Raw genomic sequence first — 16,438 nt, 5'->3', positions numbered from 1 at the left:
AGACAGCAGGGACCTCCCCTCTATTTGCATAGCTCGCGGGACGTGGCGAGGCACCTGGGTCACTTCCGCGTTAGGGGAACTTTAAGTCCCGGAATGCTTTGAGGGTAGATGCGTCACTTCCCTTGTGTTGGACGCTGCAGAGAATTGAGTTTGAGAGGGCGGGTCTAGTTTGAGAGCGACCACTAGTACTTAGGGGGAAAGCCGGCTGGAAAGGGACTAGCGGATAGGTGGGGCCGACGGACAATCGGTGGAGGTCGTGCGGGGGCTCGGGTTTGGGGCCAGGTGGAGGGGTGAATTTCAGTGTTTCTGCCCATTTCCGTAGGTGTCCAGTATGGAGTTGGCGTTGGACCCGGGTGACCAGGACCTGCTGGGCTTCCTGCTGGAGGAAAGCGGAGATTTGGGGGCAGTGCCCAACGAGGCCATGGAGGCTCCAGTGAACTGGGAGTTACCGCTTTCCCAGGTGGGTGGGAACTGCGGCGCGGGCGCGCGCTGTTCACAAGGCAGAGGGTGGTGATGGGTCAAGGCCTTTCAATTTGAATCCTGTGCAGGCACTGAGCGATTGGGACATAGAGGATTTCCTGAGCTCTCTGCAGAGTCCCCCAGCATCGTTGAGTGTTCTCAGCAACTCGAACCCCTGTCTTGTCCACCATGATCACACCTATTCTCTCCCACAGGAACATGTTTCCATAGGTCTAGGTAAGTCTGAAATAAGTGAAGTTTTGGGGGTAGAGAACTCATAGATCCAGCTATTCACTTTCCCTTTTGCAGATAGTGAGAGCTGTGGAGAAGAGGGGGCCCTGATTCCTTTGCATGTGGAGGAGCCGTCAGAGCAGGTACTTGATTTAGGAGAGGATTATTCTCATATTGCACGGCTGCACACAGGATTCCTCATTCCTCACTGACATCCCCTTGCAACTCTGCTGCCCATCTTTCTGTAACCCCAGGAGATGGTTAGGCTGATACTGACAGATGAGGAGAAGAGGCTATTGGAGCAGGAGGGGATTACTCTGCCTGGGACTTTTCCTCTCACTAAGGTAAGACTCCCTTTGGTGGAGCAAAGGCTGAGGGGCAGGGCTGGGGGTGGGGGCGGCGTTGTTGAGTACCAAGTAGGCCAATTCTGTCAATTCTATATTAATAATTTGAACAAGGACTGAAATGAGAAATTTAGCAAATTTGCTCTTAATAGGAACCTGGGGATGTAGTTGATATGCTGCATGCAGGGGCAGATTCTGGTTTTGTGAGGCTTCTACAAATTTGGGGGTTCTCTTTTAAATAGAATGCAGAATTATCAGCACATTAGTATAGGGACTTGGAAAGGACTTAGATTTTACTGACACTAAAGATTTCATTGGCTTTATGGTAATCTACCTAGCTGAAAAGGTAGAATTTTTAGAGTTCATCAAGGTTGGACTAAACAGTATAACAAGAATGTAAAATCTTGAGTTTTAAGTTTTAAGCAGCAATGAATGGCAACCTCTCAAGCATGATATTGTGATAACTGTCATGAAATCAATGTTAAGAGAAAAGTTGAATTTTAATTTCTTATAAGTACAAGATGAGTCAACAGTGTGATATGGCTACTAAAAAAGTGAATGGAGTTGGAGGCTATATCAGTAGAGGTGCTGCCTCTAGAAGGGCAGTGACTATACTGCTCTCCTTTATACTGGCTAGAGCACATCTTACTGTCCAGTTTTGAGCCCAGATCTTTGACAGTATTAAAAAGACTGTTCATCCCAAAGAGGTAAGATGGTGAGTTAAAAAAATTTGCGCACATTTGTCTTAACTCTGAAGAAATGTTGAGTGCCTTAAAATAACCGAAGACCATTTGTTTTATATGGCCTCAAAGGTTAGGTATTAGATAAGTCCAATGGATAGAAATTAAACAGGCAGGTGTTGGCTCAGAAGGAAGATTTCCAATTAATACAGTTGTTAAAAATGGTCTGGCTTGTGAGGGCATTAATACTTGAACCTCTGAGTCATTCAGCTAGAAGCCAAGTACCTATTGATCAGAGAAGCTGTAGAAGGGGGTCCTGCATTGGGAAGATGGAATTCAGTTGCCTTCCAACTCTTTGGTTCAACGTTCATCTGATGATACCCCTTTTCCCTCTATTCTCAGATGGAGGAACAAGTTCTAAAACGAGTGCGGAGGAAGATTCGAAATAAAAGGTCTGCCCAAGAGAGCCGCAGGAAGAAGAAGGTGTATGTGGGAAGTTTAGAAAGCAGGTATAAATGGCAGAGGGACTCTGGGGTAGGGGAAACAGAAGTAGCTGGAAGTGGTAGGTTGAAGTGAAGATATAGACCATATCCCCACATCTGCTCTTCCCCCAGGGTCTTAAAATACACAGCCCAGAATCTGGAGCTACAGAACAAAGTACAGCTCTTAGAGGAACAGAATCTGTAAGTAACTCTCCAACATCAGTCCCTTTTCATCCTTCCTGTTTGTTTAATACTGTCTCACTTTTTCCTGTTCCACACTTGATTTTCAGCTGGGTACCTCCCACATGCAAGGTCTGGTGCTTGGCCTTTGGTAGGCCTCTGATTCTAAGAAGCTCACAGTAATAGGGAGTAAACTTACAGGTATCTAAGGATAACTATCAAGAAAGACAAAGAAGGGATTATAAAAGACCCCACAGGGCAGATGGTATTTCATAGTAGATAGAATTCTGGGTGGTGGGGTGGGAATGGGGAGAATTCTAGGGAGAATACAGCACAGTCTAGGCTGGCTGAAACCCTAATGTGAGTTGGGCCAGAAGGCGGAGAATGTAGACCGTTGGTGAGGATTATGCGCATAGCTATTTGGGTAGTATAGAACCAACTGTTTACAAAGGAGTTTAAATCAGGGCATGGCAGAGAGGTGTGTTATTTGTTTTAATGAGGAACTTCAGGCATTTTGTCCACATAGAGGAAGACCTCTGGAAAAACAGAAAAGTAAAAGTTACTCAGTATTTCTGGATCTCATATATAAACTTTTTCTCTTGGTTAAAAAAAAAAAAAAAAGAAGATCCAGTGCACAGATGGAGGCATGACCTTAACAGGAGGGGGTTTCATTGTATCTTGGTGCCAGGTGAGGGGCTGCTCATTGTCCCCTCTCTTCTAGGTCTCTTCTGGATCAGCTGAGGAGACTCCAGGCCATGGTGGTTCAGATAGCAAACAAAACCAGCAGCAGCAGCACCTGTGTCTTGGTGAGGATGGTGATGGAAGGAGAGATCCTTCTCTCAGGTAGTAGGGACAGGTATAATCCAGAGCCTTTATTCATCTTTTCCTGTGCTCCAGGTCCTGCTGTTCTCCTTCTGTCTCCTCCTTGTACCCGCTATGTACTCCTCTGACACAAGGGGGCGTCTGCCAGCTGAGCATGGAGGTGAGAGGCTTGAGGATACCATTAAAGGTGGACTGGGGGGTTGAAGCCTGGCTTGCTCTTGAAGAGTCTTTGTCTCCTCAGTGTTATCCCGCCAGCTTCGTGGTCTCAGTGAAGACCCTCACCAGCTGGAGCTGCCTGCCTTGCAGCCAGAGGTACCAAAGAACAACTCAGACCGAGAGCTCCAGGCTCCTGACAATTCTTGCCTGCTCTACCACATGCCTCAGGCTCCTGGCACAGAGCCTCCCATGAAGTTGCCACTCCTTGACCACTTCTCAAAGTCCCCTCACCCCGATCCCATTCTTTACCTGCATGCAAATCTCACAAGAGAGGGAGAATGGCTCCCTGCTCACAGCTCCGTATGTGTTATCTTACAAGGCAGACACTCAGGCTAGATGTGAGGCTTGGGGCCTCCAGTCTGTGTCAGATTAAAATGAATGGGAGAAGGCTAGTCTCAGCTCCTGTGCCCTGTCAGGAAAACCTGAAGGCTCAAACATACCACTTTTACTGGCTTTCTGGGCCTTTATTTGTACCCGTGTATGTCCACCACCCCACGAATGGGCCTGGGGGAATCAGCTGACCTTTTTGAACATTTCATGCAATATGGGGGCGGGGTGAGGAAATAAATAAATAAGTGATTGTGACGTTTAGGTCATTCTCTACCCCTCTTTACTGGCGCAGTTGGGTGAGAAGGGAAGAAGCATGATCGTCCCTGGGGCTCAGGATTGCAGGAGACTGGGAGGAAGGGGAAGGAGGAATGTGAGGCTGGGCTGTTGGTACGTCCTTCCCACAGTTCAGAGGGCTCACTCTGGACTCAAGTTTGCCATGGTTTCCTTTGGTTCGAGTTTAGGCCCTGTGCTAAGTCCTGTGCCCTGTTCAGTTACTGGCTTGGAGGCCCTATTATGCTGCTGCTGCAGAGCCAGCTGCATAGCCCAGATGCTCAGTGGCCGCATGTAGGCCAGAGAGCGGAACACTTGGTGCTGGCAGTATGCCTCAGGGGTCTGGAATGCCAGGCCCAGGCGCTCCCACACAGTACGGTAGCAGCCTTCAGCTGTATGGAAGCCCTCCCAAGTCAGGCCCTGTAGGGAAAGATAGTAGTCACATTAGTTGGCAACCCCTGAATAGCCATATCAGCTGGACAGATGAAGACAACAGGGTCTTTGCCTTCCGGCAGTTCCCAGCTAATAGGGGAGATAAACTTGACCCACAGGCAGAAGACTGAAGGCAAGAGATGGAATGCACGCTAAGGAAAAGGGGAGGTTTTATGGGTGGATAGGATGACATCAGGTTAGTCTGTACAAAAGTTTGATGGCTGAGAAAGAGTGCTGGGCCAAGGAACAGATGGTAGAGAGATAGGGAAGGGAGTGTATTACCTCCTGGATCATGGTAGCTGCCAGCCCATATACCACGCCTACCCAGACTTCATCAGACTGAACACTGGATCTATCAGGGACACCATGGGGCTGCATCCCATTGACAGCACCCATGGACCCTCCTGCAAATGCCTGGACATTGAACTTGAAGATAGTTTGGAGAGCGCGGACCACGTGTGGGGTAGGAAATACCTAGGGGGCAAAGGCAGAAACATGGTCTCTTAAACTTGCTCCATATCTCCAGGAAAAACCCACCTTTCTGGTTCTTCTTCCTACTCTCTCTCACCTCAGTATCTCCTTCTCCTAGGCCACTAGCCCTCAGGAACCATTGGCCAGCACACTGGTCAGACATGATGCTATAGGACTGAGGTTGAGAGCTGCAATCATAGTTGTAATAGTGTCCTGGAGTGGAGGAAGGGCAAAGTAAGGCTCCTTGTATCCCCATAGCTGCCTTAAGACTTAAGATCCTTCAACTCACCATTCCATAGTAGTCTCTCATATGCTTCTCGGCCCCGGCTTAGGATGGAAGAAAACTTATCGAGGATGTCCTGTGTCCCACACAGAGCAGCCATCTGGACCATCACAGCCACAGCTGCCAGCCACAGTCCTCCACAGTAAGCACTGATCAAGGACACAGGTTTAAGGGTCAGACTGCTAGCTTCAGCTACTTCCATGCAATATAATAGACAATGAGTCACTTTTCCTTGAGCCCACAGTCCCTTGGTGCCCAGTTCTCTAACTCAGGCCCCCTGAAAATCCCTACCTCCCCACTACCCCCCACCAACCTGGGGCCTGTGGTGACCCATGCATCGTAGGTCTGGTCTGCATAGCCTCCATTTTCAATGAGTCCATCTTGGTCCTTGTCAAACTTCATTTCAGACTCCATCACGGCCTAGAGAAGGATCAAGATACTTAAGACCTAGATACTAAGAAAAGACAATAGCTAACTGGGCTCTCCTCCGAACATCTGTCACCCCCTGGCACACTGTTCACTGTACATACATCCCTTACCAAACACACAGGCCACATGTCCCTCAGGAAGCCCTGGTCACCCGTCAGATAGTAGTCCCGATAAACCTGCAGCACAAACTTCAGATTCAGGTCCTTCCAGTCAGCAGTATCATGAATCATGTATGCATTGACCCGGAGCCATGGCTCGTCATCTGCAGAAGAGAAGGGAACCTGGTCTATTTGCACTGGTGGGTAGGGTAGAGGGTGCAAAAGTTGAAGGAGGGAAGTTGAGGTGGAGAGACTTTTACCTGGGTCCCCAATATCATGGGGAATGACGTTCCTCCTTTTCACAGGTGCCACTACCCCACTCATCAGGTACTGTCGCCATGACAGGTCCTCCTTGAGTGTGGCCAGAGCTAGGGGAGCAGACACACAAGTGTGTGTATGCAGGGAATAGAGGCAGGGTAGGGCACAGAGCTGTGCATGTGACCCCAGAGGGGAACCAATAAACAGGATGTAGATATGTTTGGGGGAAGAGACCATGTGAAGGACCACAAAAGTTCAGAGATGTCAGGAGCTAAGCAGAGGGGGCACAAAAGAGACCCTCACCCATGTCATACTGTAGGCTGAGCTCGAGTTTGGGCCAGAGCATGATGAGGGCAAAGGAAGCGTAGAAGTGGACATCATATGTGTTGTACATGCGATATTCCTGGCCTGGAGGAATGAAGGAGACACACTGTTGCCATAATTCCTGCTTCCCCTTTGTATTTTCCCTAGCTTGTCCTCCAGATTTGGGGGTGGGGCAGTTACACCCCATACCTGCCCATTTACTCCCTCATCCCAATCAATACCTGGGGTTGACAACACCTGTCATCCTGCTTGGCGGTAGGGCACTAACTGGCCTCACAGACACAGCCTGCCATACCATGGCCCACTGGCAGCCCGTACCTTCAAGGTAGCCAAATCGACCATACTCCTGTAGGATGGGGCGGAGCTGACACATGTTCCCCACTAGCTCCTCTGGTAGGGCGTCCTCAGGAACTTCCAGCCATATTGTCCCTCCATCAGCCAGGAAATATAGTTCATTGAACAGTGCAGATTTGTACCAGGAAGGCAAGGATCTGGGGAGCCAGGAGGAAGGAATAGTTTAATGAGTGTGGACCTCCCAGGACAGGAAAGGAAGGATTCTGGAGTTCAGCAGAGTGGGGGCACCACATGATTCCCAGCCCAACTCTGCTGACTTTGGTGCGTGGAGAGTGAATCAAGGAGTCCTAGCTGGAGTGAGTGCCTGGGAGAAAGGCAAGAGTGGGCCGCACTGGCACCTGTCATCCAACACTGGGCTCTGCCAAGCCGAGATCCTTTCTTCCCAGTCTGCGTATCGGCACAGTGCATAGTGGCTAAGGGCAGGTGCTGCATCACCATCTGAGCCAAAGAACCTTGTATACCGCCTGGGGTGGAAACAAAGGGGAGGAATGAGAACATGGGCTCCAGGTCTGAGCCCTAGCACCCTGGATCCCTGTACTCTCTTGGTCCCCTCACCTGTAGTAGACCTGGCCCTTAGCTCCAAACATGATTCTGGGCATGTCCCAAGCCAGTGAGAACTCCAGGCAGCACTGGCCTCGAGGTGGCAACTTGCCCGTAACACACACAGCCCCAGCAAGGCCTACGCCTTTCTGTGAGGGGGTGCTTCGGCCTGAGAGAAGCACAAGAGGAATCAGCACAGGCACCCTCTTCAGCCCCAGGGGTCCCTAACATGGGAACAAGGCTTATTCATTACCAGGCCTCCCAACCTGCTCCTAAGACAGGGACAGCCTCTCTTCCCGCCACCTCCATTAGACACCCCCATCACCAGCAGGGGAGTCCAGCCGTCCATCCTGAAGCAGATCCTGCCACACCTGCTGCCCAGTGCTGTCAGGGTCAAAGGCTGTGATGTGGGTTATCATCGTATCTGGCTGTTAAGGGACCAAAGACTCTGTGAGGGAAAGCTCCACCAGTACACTGGCTTCTGACAAATGCTCTAGCTCCTGTTACATATTCTAGCCTCCACATTTTAGAGGCTTAAGGGCTGGGGTGAGGGTAAAGCTCAGGAGTTGAGGACATGAAGAGACCATGGTGGGATGGGACTGGGCTCAGGGACAAGGCTGAGGGTAGGGGTTCAGGGGCTAAGGTATAAGGGCAGGCTGCTTCGTACCGTGAGCCGTGCAGCTACAGCCATCGTGTAGGGATTAGGAAGGGTTGGATGATGCAGCAACAACCCCTGTACTGTCTCTCCATCACGCTCCAGACAGAAGGGCTCATTCCACAAACCCCCTGAGGCATCGTCTCCACCTCCCAATCCATTTCGCATGGAGAACATGATGGACACATCCAGGGCTTCGTCCCCTTCATTTTCCACATCCCACACAAAGATTCCTACAGGCAGACTGCTGTCCTGGGAGCAAAGGATCAGACTCAGTCCCAGTGTATCCCCTCCTGGGCTCACACCCCAGGATCAATCCTCAACACCAAGGATTTGACTTAAGTACTCCCAAATGTACTCTCTCATCTTCCACTCGCATCTCTTCACATTCCCAGACAGGCTGTCTACCATGAGACAGAAGACCAGTTGGATGGAGGTCGTGGGAAATCAGCATGATGTTCATGCACCAGCCCCTTCTTTCACAGGTCATGGAATTTCCAGCAGAGACAGATCCCAGGGAAGGGAGGACAATGGAGGAAACATGGGGATCTCACCTGGTAGTCATGGGGCAAGATGGGTGTGATCTGGCGGCAGGTGAGAGTAACATTCTGGCCAGGAAGCTGATAGACAGTCCAGGCTCGGGGATAGAGGGCATGGTAGAATGCAAAGTACCCGCAAAGGCCCCAGTTCCAGCTGCGCAGGACACTTGGGCGCTCCACGGACAGGACTTGCTGGTACACAGTCCGTCCTTCTCGACGCAAGCACACTGTGAACTAAACCAAGAAGGAAGATAGGCTAGAACGGGGTAACTCACAGGCACCTCAAATTAGTCTCCTTCCTCCCAGAGTAGTTCATCTTCCAGAGCCTGCAATGGTTACCACTGCATCAAAGCCTCACTTATTCCCCATGCCTTTCCCCCAAGCTCAGTGAGTCACCACCAAGGCCTGCCTCTTTCTCCATCTATCTCCCAGGCTTCCTCTCCCTTCTCACGACTGAAATCTTAATGGCCGTAATCCAGGCCCTCACTGTTTCTGCTTTTACACTCTTCCCTTTCTCATCTGGGTATCAGAGTGACCTTTCTTATAGACAGATCAAAGTATGTGAGTCTGTATTTATAATGTTTTTCAGTGACTCCCCAGGGCCCTCAGGTTAAAGTCTAAACTCTTTTACCTGGCTTTCAAGGCCTTCTTGATCTGATCTCTCCCTGTCCTTCAGACCGATTACCTATTCAAGCACCTATGTTCTGGTCATATCAAATACTCATTTTTCTTGAGCACACTACATTTCCTCCTCCATGCCTTTGCTTATGCTCATTCTCCATCTGGTGAAATTCCCCATCCTTCAAGGCCTGGGTCAAATGCCATCTTCTCTCAAGCAGTGAGTCATTTCATTCTCTTGGGTATCCCCTGCCCCTCTAGTCCAGAGTGTTATAATGTGTTTATTTACGTTCTGACTCCCTGATTGCTCTTTTGGGTTCTTTGAGGGCAGGGACCTTCTCTAATTCACTGAGTTCCCACTCTCCAGCTAGGACTCCACATCGGAGTCAGGCAGAGGTGGCCTGTGTAGGGAGAGAATGGGCAAAGTCTGCAGCAATGTCCCTTTTTTAGTGTACTAGCTGTCCCTCTCCTTTCGGCACTGACGTGGTCTCATAGTCTTCACTTCCTCAAAGGCCTATTCCCCTAGTAAAAATTTAAAATTATGTTTTTGGAATAGTAGATAATGGTTAAGACCATGGGCTCTTAACCACAGAGAGAACTGGTTCTGAATCCCAGCGCTTCTGCTTTACCAACTATGTGACCTTGGGCACTTTACTAACTTCTTTGGATCGTAGTTTCATCTGTAAAATGGGTATCATCATGATACTTATCTTATAGGATTGTCTTTAAATATTAAATATTATACAAAAGCCTAGCACATATTAAACATGCAGTAATTACTTTAACCAAGGAGTCACTATTCTGGAAGGCATTCCCCTCGGGATACCTAAGGGATGAGCCACAGAGGAAGCTTGAGGCACTGGGCAGGGCTGGTAAACTTAACTAGGAAGGGCACTGTCATTAATTGGACTCAAGGTCTGCTAGTCATTTCTCCTTTGAAGATGAGCTGAAAGCTGGAGGCATCCCTTAGACAGGAAATAAGAACTTGGTGGACAACATGGGAAGTCACTAGAGAGATATGATGAAAGGTAGAGCACATGCCTCTGGCAATCCAAGGCCCAGGTGTGATGAAGGAACAGAGGAAAAAGAAGTGAAGCCTCAGAAAAGGGAAGGCTAGAGATCAATGCCTGGTAGAGGAGGAGCTTCCTAGGCCCTCAGCCAGAGAGACCTCCAGAGGAGGAGCTGGCTTCTAGCATCTGGCTGGCAAATCAGAGTGAGCGGCGGGTGCTCTATGCATCTTTTCCGCCCCCCAGGCATTTGTGAACTTTTGGTTTTGCTTTCCCTTCTGGACCTACCGTATGTTCTTTCAACTAGGTTAAATGGTCTGGGAATTCTCTGCACTCTCTGTGGTTTGGTCCTGGCCCAGCTAGTGGAGCTTGGGCAGCAAAATAGGAGGCATTTACTAGTGAAATGGGGGGCACAGGGGTGCTGCAGCTGTTTACTCTTTCAAGAAACATGTATTCTGTGAGTGTCTCATTCCTATAGTACATCCTAGCACAGAGAAAGCAACCTGAAAGGACTTATTGGACTGAATCACGTACACATCTATCACATTCTGTAGCCAAGACACCCTTCCTGGCCTGAGGAGGTGCTGTCCTGGACTTCTCCACCACCTGCTGGCTCTTACTTGGTCAGCAATGACTGTCCGGTGCTGGTACATGCCAGGATTCAGTTGCCAACGACAGAATTGGCCTCTCCAGCCTCGGGTGATAGTGCCTCCCCCGATGCCACCCAAGGGACAACCTAGAGAGAAAATGAGGATCATTACTGGGGTATGGGGAGGGAAAACAAGCCCACTTCTCACTTTCCAGACTATAAAGATGGGTTCCTCTAATGACCATGGGACTATCAAATCGACATGTTGTCCACCTTAAACTTATACAATGTTATATGTCAATTATATCTCAATAAGGTGGAAAGGAAAAAAAAAAAACCTCGGGAGTGGGAGCAGTGCAGCCTGCCTAAGCGGGAAGCCTCTTCTCCTATCTCTGCAGTAAACCTGGAGGCTGGGCAGTCCCTGAACTGGGCAGGGCTGGGATGAGGCTCACCGTAGATCTGTCTCAGGGGTACGAAGTTGATGAGATCAATGAAAGGTTTCTTCTTCTCCACCTGGGTCTTCCGGTACCACCATGGCAAGTACCTGAGGAGCAAGAGGCAGTCTGAGAGGAAGGGGAGGTGGGTGGTGCCTCCTAGACTTTAGTCACCTACCTCTTTCTGCATATCCTGCTGTGATTTCCCATTAAACGTCCCAAGGACCCATCACCTTTGCTTCTAAACATCTCCTCCTCTGAATTTCTCTATTGTTTAAGGTCCCTTCATCTTCCCAGTCACCCAGCTCACAGTATGAGACTTTGCTTTTCTTCTCTATTCTCAAGAGCTTTCTGATCTTTCCTCACCTCTAACTTCACCACCGCTGCTTTAGCTTACCTCAGAAGCTTTTGTCCGAGGTGCTGAAAATGCCAGTTACTGACCTACAACCCTGACAATAGGCATGGACTGCTGGGATAGCTTCTTTTTAAAATGATTTTTTTCCCAATTATGAAAGATGAAAATTTGTGGAAAGGGAAAAAAAGTCCCACTCACAGACAACCAGTGTTTACATTTTGGGGTATTTCCTTTCTTTTTTTTTTTTTAAGTTCAGGATTTAAACAGTATGCTTTGTGATTCTGCTCTCTCAGTAAAGCCTTCTAAAAATCCCAACATTTTCCTGGTCTTGTCACAGCTCTATCTCCAAAAGGCAAATGATTCTGTTTGGGATTCAAGACTCTCCCATCTGTCCAGTTAGGCCATCTTCTAACCTTACTTTCTACAAATTCCCATTCTGGGTGGGTCCTCACTAAGCAACTCTTGCCCTGTGAGACTCTCTCCCAATTCTTACCCAGCCATTTTATACCCACTATTCAAGCATGACACTTGTAGCCATGTAATTGTAGAATTAACCCCTCTGGACCTCAGTTTCCTCATCTGCACAATGGGGATACCTCCTGCCCTACCTACCTACGTAGCTACCTAACTCATGGACTGATTGAAAGACCAAATCACATAATAGATAGGAAAGGCATAAAGTAGAATCCTTTTGTCAGGTATGATCATTACTTGTATACACACTATCTCAATTCCCAATCAGACACTGTCTTGTTATTTCAGTGTTCCTCATGTGAGTCTAGCATAATTTTAAGTTCCTTGGGGAATGGGACAGTGACAAAGACTAATTATTTTTCATCACTTCAAGCACAGGGCAGAGCACATGGTTTTTAGTGAATAAGTATTTGCCAGATTTACAAATGAATGTACAAACAGCGGAGCCTAAGAGAGATGAACAGAGATAGGAGCAAGAGGAGAAATGTTGGTGGGGACATTGAGGTGAAAGAATAGGGAAGGTATATTCTAGAGGTAAGGGGAGATGGAGGGAAGACAAAGGATGAAATGATGGGAAGGCAGAAGATCCTTCCTGCCAGCTTAGAGAAAACTGAACTTTGAAACTAGAGGCCAGAAAGGATTGGTGAAGGGAGGGAGAGTGCAGCAGGAATTAGGGCAGCGAGGGAGAAGTGCAAGATATGATAGGTAGAACAAACGAGTATCTAGTATAGAACAAGCATGCAATCAATATTGAAAGAATGGACTCTGGAAGAGAGAGCAATCAAAATTGAGTTCTTCCCACACTGAGGCCAAGAGAACTGTCTTGTTGGAGCTCCTGATCAGTGTACCCCAAGTTCGGCTCTCTTAGGGTTTCCTCTTCTCTTAGAGTATGCCTTTCTCTCGCTCCCTTAATTCAGCAGCTAGCCATTCCTGACCTACTTAGCCTTCTCCATAATTTCAGCCCCAACTTAAGAATTATTCAGAGTTCTTCCTTTTCTCACCCCTGCTTTCTTCTCAGTGCAGGACCTCATCCCATTCCAAAAGTCCAGTGTCAGTGGCCCGTACCCTATCATGGTATGGACAGCCATGATCCAGGGGGTTGAGTACAACTTCAGGCCTTTATGACTCAGCTCATACTTGGGCTGTGGGGCTAGGATGCCTACCTGTTCTTGACCTCAATGTCCCCACCACGTGCACCCCAATGTGCTTCTCTCAGTACCCTAGCCCTAGCCCTAAGACTATTTTGACCCAAAGGCTTTTGGGATCAAGGCTGGGCTGAATCAGTTTCAGGAGCAGCCTGGAGGGAAGACTGTTCACTGGTACAAGCCAACCACAGGAACTAGCAAAGGAGTTGGGTAACCAGGCAGCACCGGGCCCTTCCACTACCTGGGGTTAGGTAAATGGACTCTCCACCCCCGCTCCACAGCACTGACTGGGGGGAAAAAACCCTACTTTAGAGGCTATCAGGGCTAGGTTTCCCAACATTTATGCCTACCTCCCTGGCTGTGTTTACTGTGTGGACTGACTCAGGATGACCTCAGGGTGATGCTTTTTGTCCTTACATCTACCTGTTCTTAATAGATCTTGGCTTCTCGTCACTAGTTTTTGAACTCAGTGGGGGATCTGGCAGGATTTAGAGGAGTTCTACAACCCAAGATGAACTCTTCAGGAGTCTGCAACCTTTGGGTAGGGAGTGCAGGGAGAAGAGGGCAGGCTTTGGAATGCTATTACTAAGAGCTCTAGAACACCTATAATAGTGCCTCTCTGGTCAGAGGTCTTATTTGCTTTTTATATCAGGAGCTGTTGATCCCAGAATAGAGTGAACAGTACCTCTCACCATCCTCTCACCCATTCCCTGGAACTAAAGCTTGAGGAAAGAAACTAATCTAATCGGTGTTGAGACTGTAATAAATGAGGTATGGAGAGTATCCCAGTTGCTCAGAGGAACCCAGGTTTGAGAACCTTCCCCTCCTAAATAAAACAACATTGTGTCAGTACCATAGCAGCCAGGCTATCTTTTCCTACCTTGCCACAAAGTATAGCTAATCCTAAAGAGCAGTTTTTGGAAAAGAGGGAATGTGTGAGAGGGAGCCTAAATGGGAAAGGCTATCTGCAGGCCCAGATGTTTCTTCTGCACTTTACTGCTAAAAAGACAAGTTACTGGGAGGAAAGGGGATTGCAAAGAGATGTGACCTAGTCTCTCCCTCCAAAACCAAGGTTTAGGATATGCTGAGGATAGGGACCACTTGACTGGCACAAGGCACCTACCTTTCTCACCCTTTCCCACCTCTGTTGGAAGTTTTGTTTTGGAACAAAGTGAAGCCTACGGTACTCTAGGCAATGGGATCTACTCACCTCAAGCCCATGCCCAGATGCTTTATCAGGTTGCTTAGGGAGATGTTGTCGGCATTAAAGGGTTTCCTCTTCTCTGCAAACTCATGAGCCAGGCAGATGCGCCAGCCAAAGGGAGGCACCTGGTGGCCCTTAGCTTTACCCTCGTAGGACGCCATCAGTTGCCCAGAGTCCTCCGGACTGCTGTAGCCCGGCTCATTTTGGGGTCGATCGTCCTCAGGGTTTTCGCAGTCAGTAACCTGCACAACCTTAGTGCCTCCAGTATCTTCAGGGCAATAAACCTGTGGGTCCCCTTTGGCACAGCTGGTTTGCTCAGAGGATGGGACTCCGGTTCCCATGTTCCCTGGATCCTGGGTCCCCACGACCTCGATGGTCCCGGGTCCCAAGCCTTCTGGTACAAAGTATTTCGCCAGCCACGTCCAGATGTGGGCGCTGGTTGTTGTTAGGTGCCGTCCGGTAGGGCCGTGGGCTGGGGAAAGCTGAGGTGAGCAGGTGTCTTGTGGAACCTGGGAGCTGTCGCTGCAGCAGCGGCGGAGGCGACAGCAAAGAAGCCGCCTCAAGCTCTCCCTCGGTAGTCTCTCTAGGACCTGGGCGGGAAGGGTCAGGCCTCGTCGTCATTGGGCCGTGATGATTAGCTTGCCCGGCCAAACGGCGACTACTGGGCCGGCGGAGAGGGGAGGAGCCCGGGGAGCCAGCCCGCAAGGCACCGCCCCCGGGACCCGCCCGGGAGCTCGCGGCAGCCTCAGCCGTGTACCCCGGCCGCGGAACCAGGACTCCCAGGGTTGGGCGCCGGGTCCCGCCGGCCGGTATCCGGGGCAGCGGCCGAGCCCAGGTACCAGGCCGTGGGAAGGTGACCCAAGGCGATGGGGCCCAAGCCCCTTCCGGTCGGGCCAGCCCGGCGTTTCCGGCCGGAAGGGGCTCCGTCGGGGGTAGAGGCCGAAGGGAAGTCCCGCCTCTGCTGCACTGCCTCTGCGGACCCCGCCAGGCACTTGGTCGGGTTCGGGGTGACGGGGAGTGGGCCGGCGAGGACCTTGATGTGCCTAGACCTCCCGTGTGGACGGTGCGAGGTGCTCGGGCTGGGGGCGCGAGGTGATGGGTGTCCGTGGCCTGGGGCTGGAATGCGGAGCCTTAAGGAAAGGGGGCGCGGAGGCCGGGTTGGGGATTCGGGGGGTAGGGGGACTAACCCGGCGCCGAGAGGGGCGGGTGTCTGGGGCCCGGAGCGACGCCCTACCCGTGGGTAGTACTGAGTCAGCTGTCCCTTGCCGCCAGATCCAGGAGCTTCCCTCTGACAATGTGGTGCTGACTGCCAGTCTCCTTGGTCCTGGCCCCCAGGCTTCACTCAGACACCCTCCCTGCCATGGTACTGACCTCTGACCCCCCTTGTTTCCTTTTAGATCCGATTCCAGAGCTGCCATGATTGAAGTGGTAGCAGAGCTGAGCCGAGGTCCTGTGTTTCTAGCAGGGGAGGCGCTGGAGTGTGTTGTGACAGTCACCAACCCCCTGCCCCCCACGGCAACTTCTGCATCTAGGTGGGGATGCTGGTACTGAAGAAAGTGGTCCTTTTGAGAGGAAGCCTGGTATCTGTAGTGCTAAGGCAGAGTTCAGGTTATCCTGTAGCTAGATCATCACCTCCCTGCTCATTGTGCTCTCATATTAGGAAAGGGCTATTTAACATAAGGTGTGATGACATAACCCTTTACCCTCCTTTTCTCTTCCTCCCTCCTCCCCCATTCTCCTTTTTTACCCACAGTATACTTCTCTTTGTTTAACAGTTTCTCTTTGGTGTTCTGCATTCCCTGATTCCTAGGACAGCCACCTCAACCATGTTGGCCCATTAGTGTGGTTGGGTGTTTGGGAGAGTATTGGTGAGGTCAGGAACTCCCTTGTGATACCTCCTTTTCCTCCCATAGTGAGGCTCTGGCCTGGGCCAGTGCCCAAATCCACTGCCAGTTTCATGCCAGTGAGAGTCGAGTAGCACTGCCTCCCCCTGACTCCAGTCAGCCAGATGTTCAGCCTGAAAGCCAGACTGTCTTTCTACCACACCGAGGTTAGAGACGGAGCATTTGCCTTTGGCCGGAAATGGAGTAATTGTCACCAAAGGGTGAAGTTAAAATTGTTCTGGTGGGTCATTATAGTCTCTGTGACACTGAGACTGTGGAGGAATGTAATTGCTGCTTTGGGGGTGTAAGATTGTTGCTATCTCACAGCAAGA

The 16,438-nt window shown here is 50.1% G+C and overlaps 3 protein-coding genes across 5 annotated transcripts in view; 2 read left to right on the top strand and 1 right to left on the bottom strand.

The window, feature by feature from the left end:
* The first annotated feature begins 98 nt into the window (after positions 1–98).
* On the top strand, positions 99–4,005 carry CREB3 (cAMP responsive element binding protein 3). Its single transcript, XM_016130289.2, has 10 exons — positions 99–227; positions 323–460; positions 549–696; positions 769–833; positions 945–1,034; positions 2,117–2,223; positions 2,329–2,397; positions 3,098–3,182; positions 3,274–3,358; positions 3,440–4,005. The coding sequence occupies exons 2-10, from the start codon at positions 332–334 to the stop codon at positions 3,748–3,750; spliced, it is 1,089 nt and encodes a 362-aa protein (XP_015985775.2). The 5' UTR covers positions 99–227; positions 323–331; the 3' UTR covers positions 3,751–4,005.
* GBA2 (glucosylceramidase beta 2) lies at positions 2,845–15,108 on the bottom strand. The gene is made up of 17 exons (XM_016130283.2): positions 14,230–15,108; positions 11,064–11,155; positions 10,643–10,758; positions 8,413–8,631; positions 7,871–8,110; positions 7,529–7,631; positions 7,219–7,372; positions 7,002–7,127; positions 6,628–6,800; positions 6,289–6,393; positions 5,988–6,095; positions 5,740–5,891; positions 5,514–5,620; positions 5,207–5,349; positions 5,015–5,130; positions 4,729–4,920; positions 2,845–4,434 (listed from the first exon to the last, which is right to left on the bottom strand). Exons 1-17 carry the CDS (start codon positions 14,562–14,564, stop codon positions 4,159–4,161), a joined length of 2,757 nt encoding a protein of 918 aa, XP_015985769.2. The 5' UTR covers positions 14,565–15,108; the 3' UTR covers positions 2,845–4,158.
* RGP1 (RGP1 homolog, RAB6A GEF complex partner 1) overlaps positions 14,953–16,438 on the top strand; it is a 17,286-nt gene continuing 15,800 nt past the window's right edge. Inside the window, exons 1-3 of one of the 3 annotated variants that reach the window (XM_016130286.2) lie at positions 14,953–15,058; positions 15,621–15,755; positions 16,137–16,273. In XM_016130286.2, the coding sequence (XP_015985772.2) occupies positions 15,640–15,755; positions 16,137–16,273 (253 nt within the window). In that variant the 5' untranslated portion in view covers positions 14,953–15,058; positions 15,621–15,639. Of the gene's footprint in view, positions 15,059–15,149; positions 15,294–15,620; positions 15,756–16,136; positions 16,274–16,438 lie in introns of those variants that run through there. The other 2 variants (XM_016130285.2, XM_016130287.2) reach the window with 2 other exon arrangements.

The sequence above is a fragment of the Rousettus aegyptiacus genome, unplaced genomic scaffold (assembly GCF_014176215.1).
Source record: "Rousettus aegyptiacus isolate mRouAeg1 unplaced genomic scaffold, mRouAeg1.p scaffold_m13_p_3, whole genome shotgun sequence".
NCBI lineage: Eukaryota > Metazoa > Chordata > Mammalia > Chiroptera > Pteropodidae > Rousettus > Rousettus aegyptiacus.
Note: the sequence above shows the minus strand (reverse complement) of the source record. Positions and strands in the feature narration are given on the sequence as shown.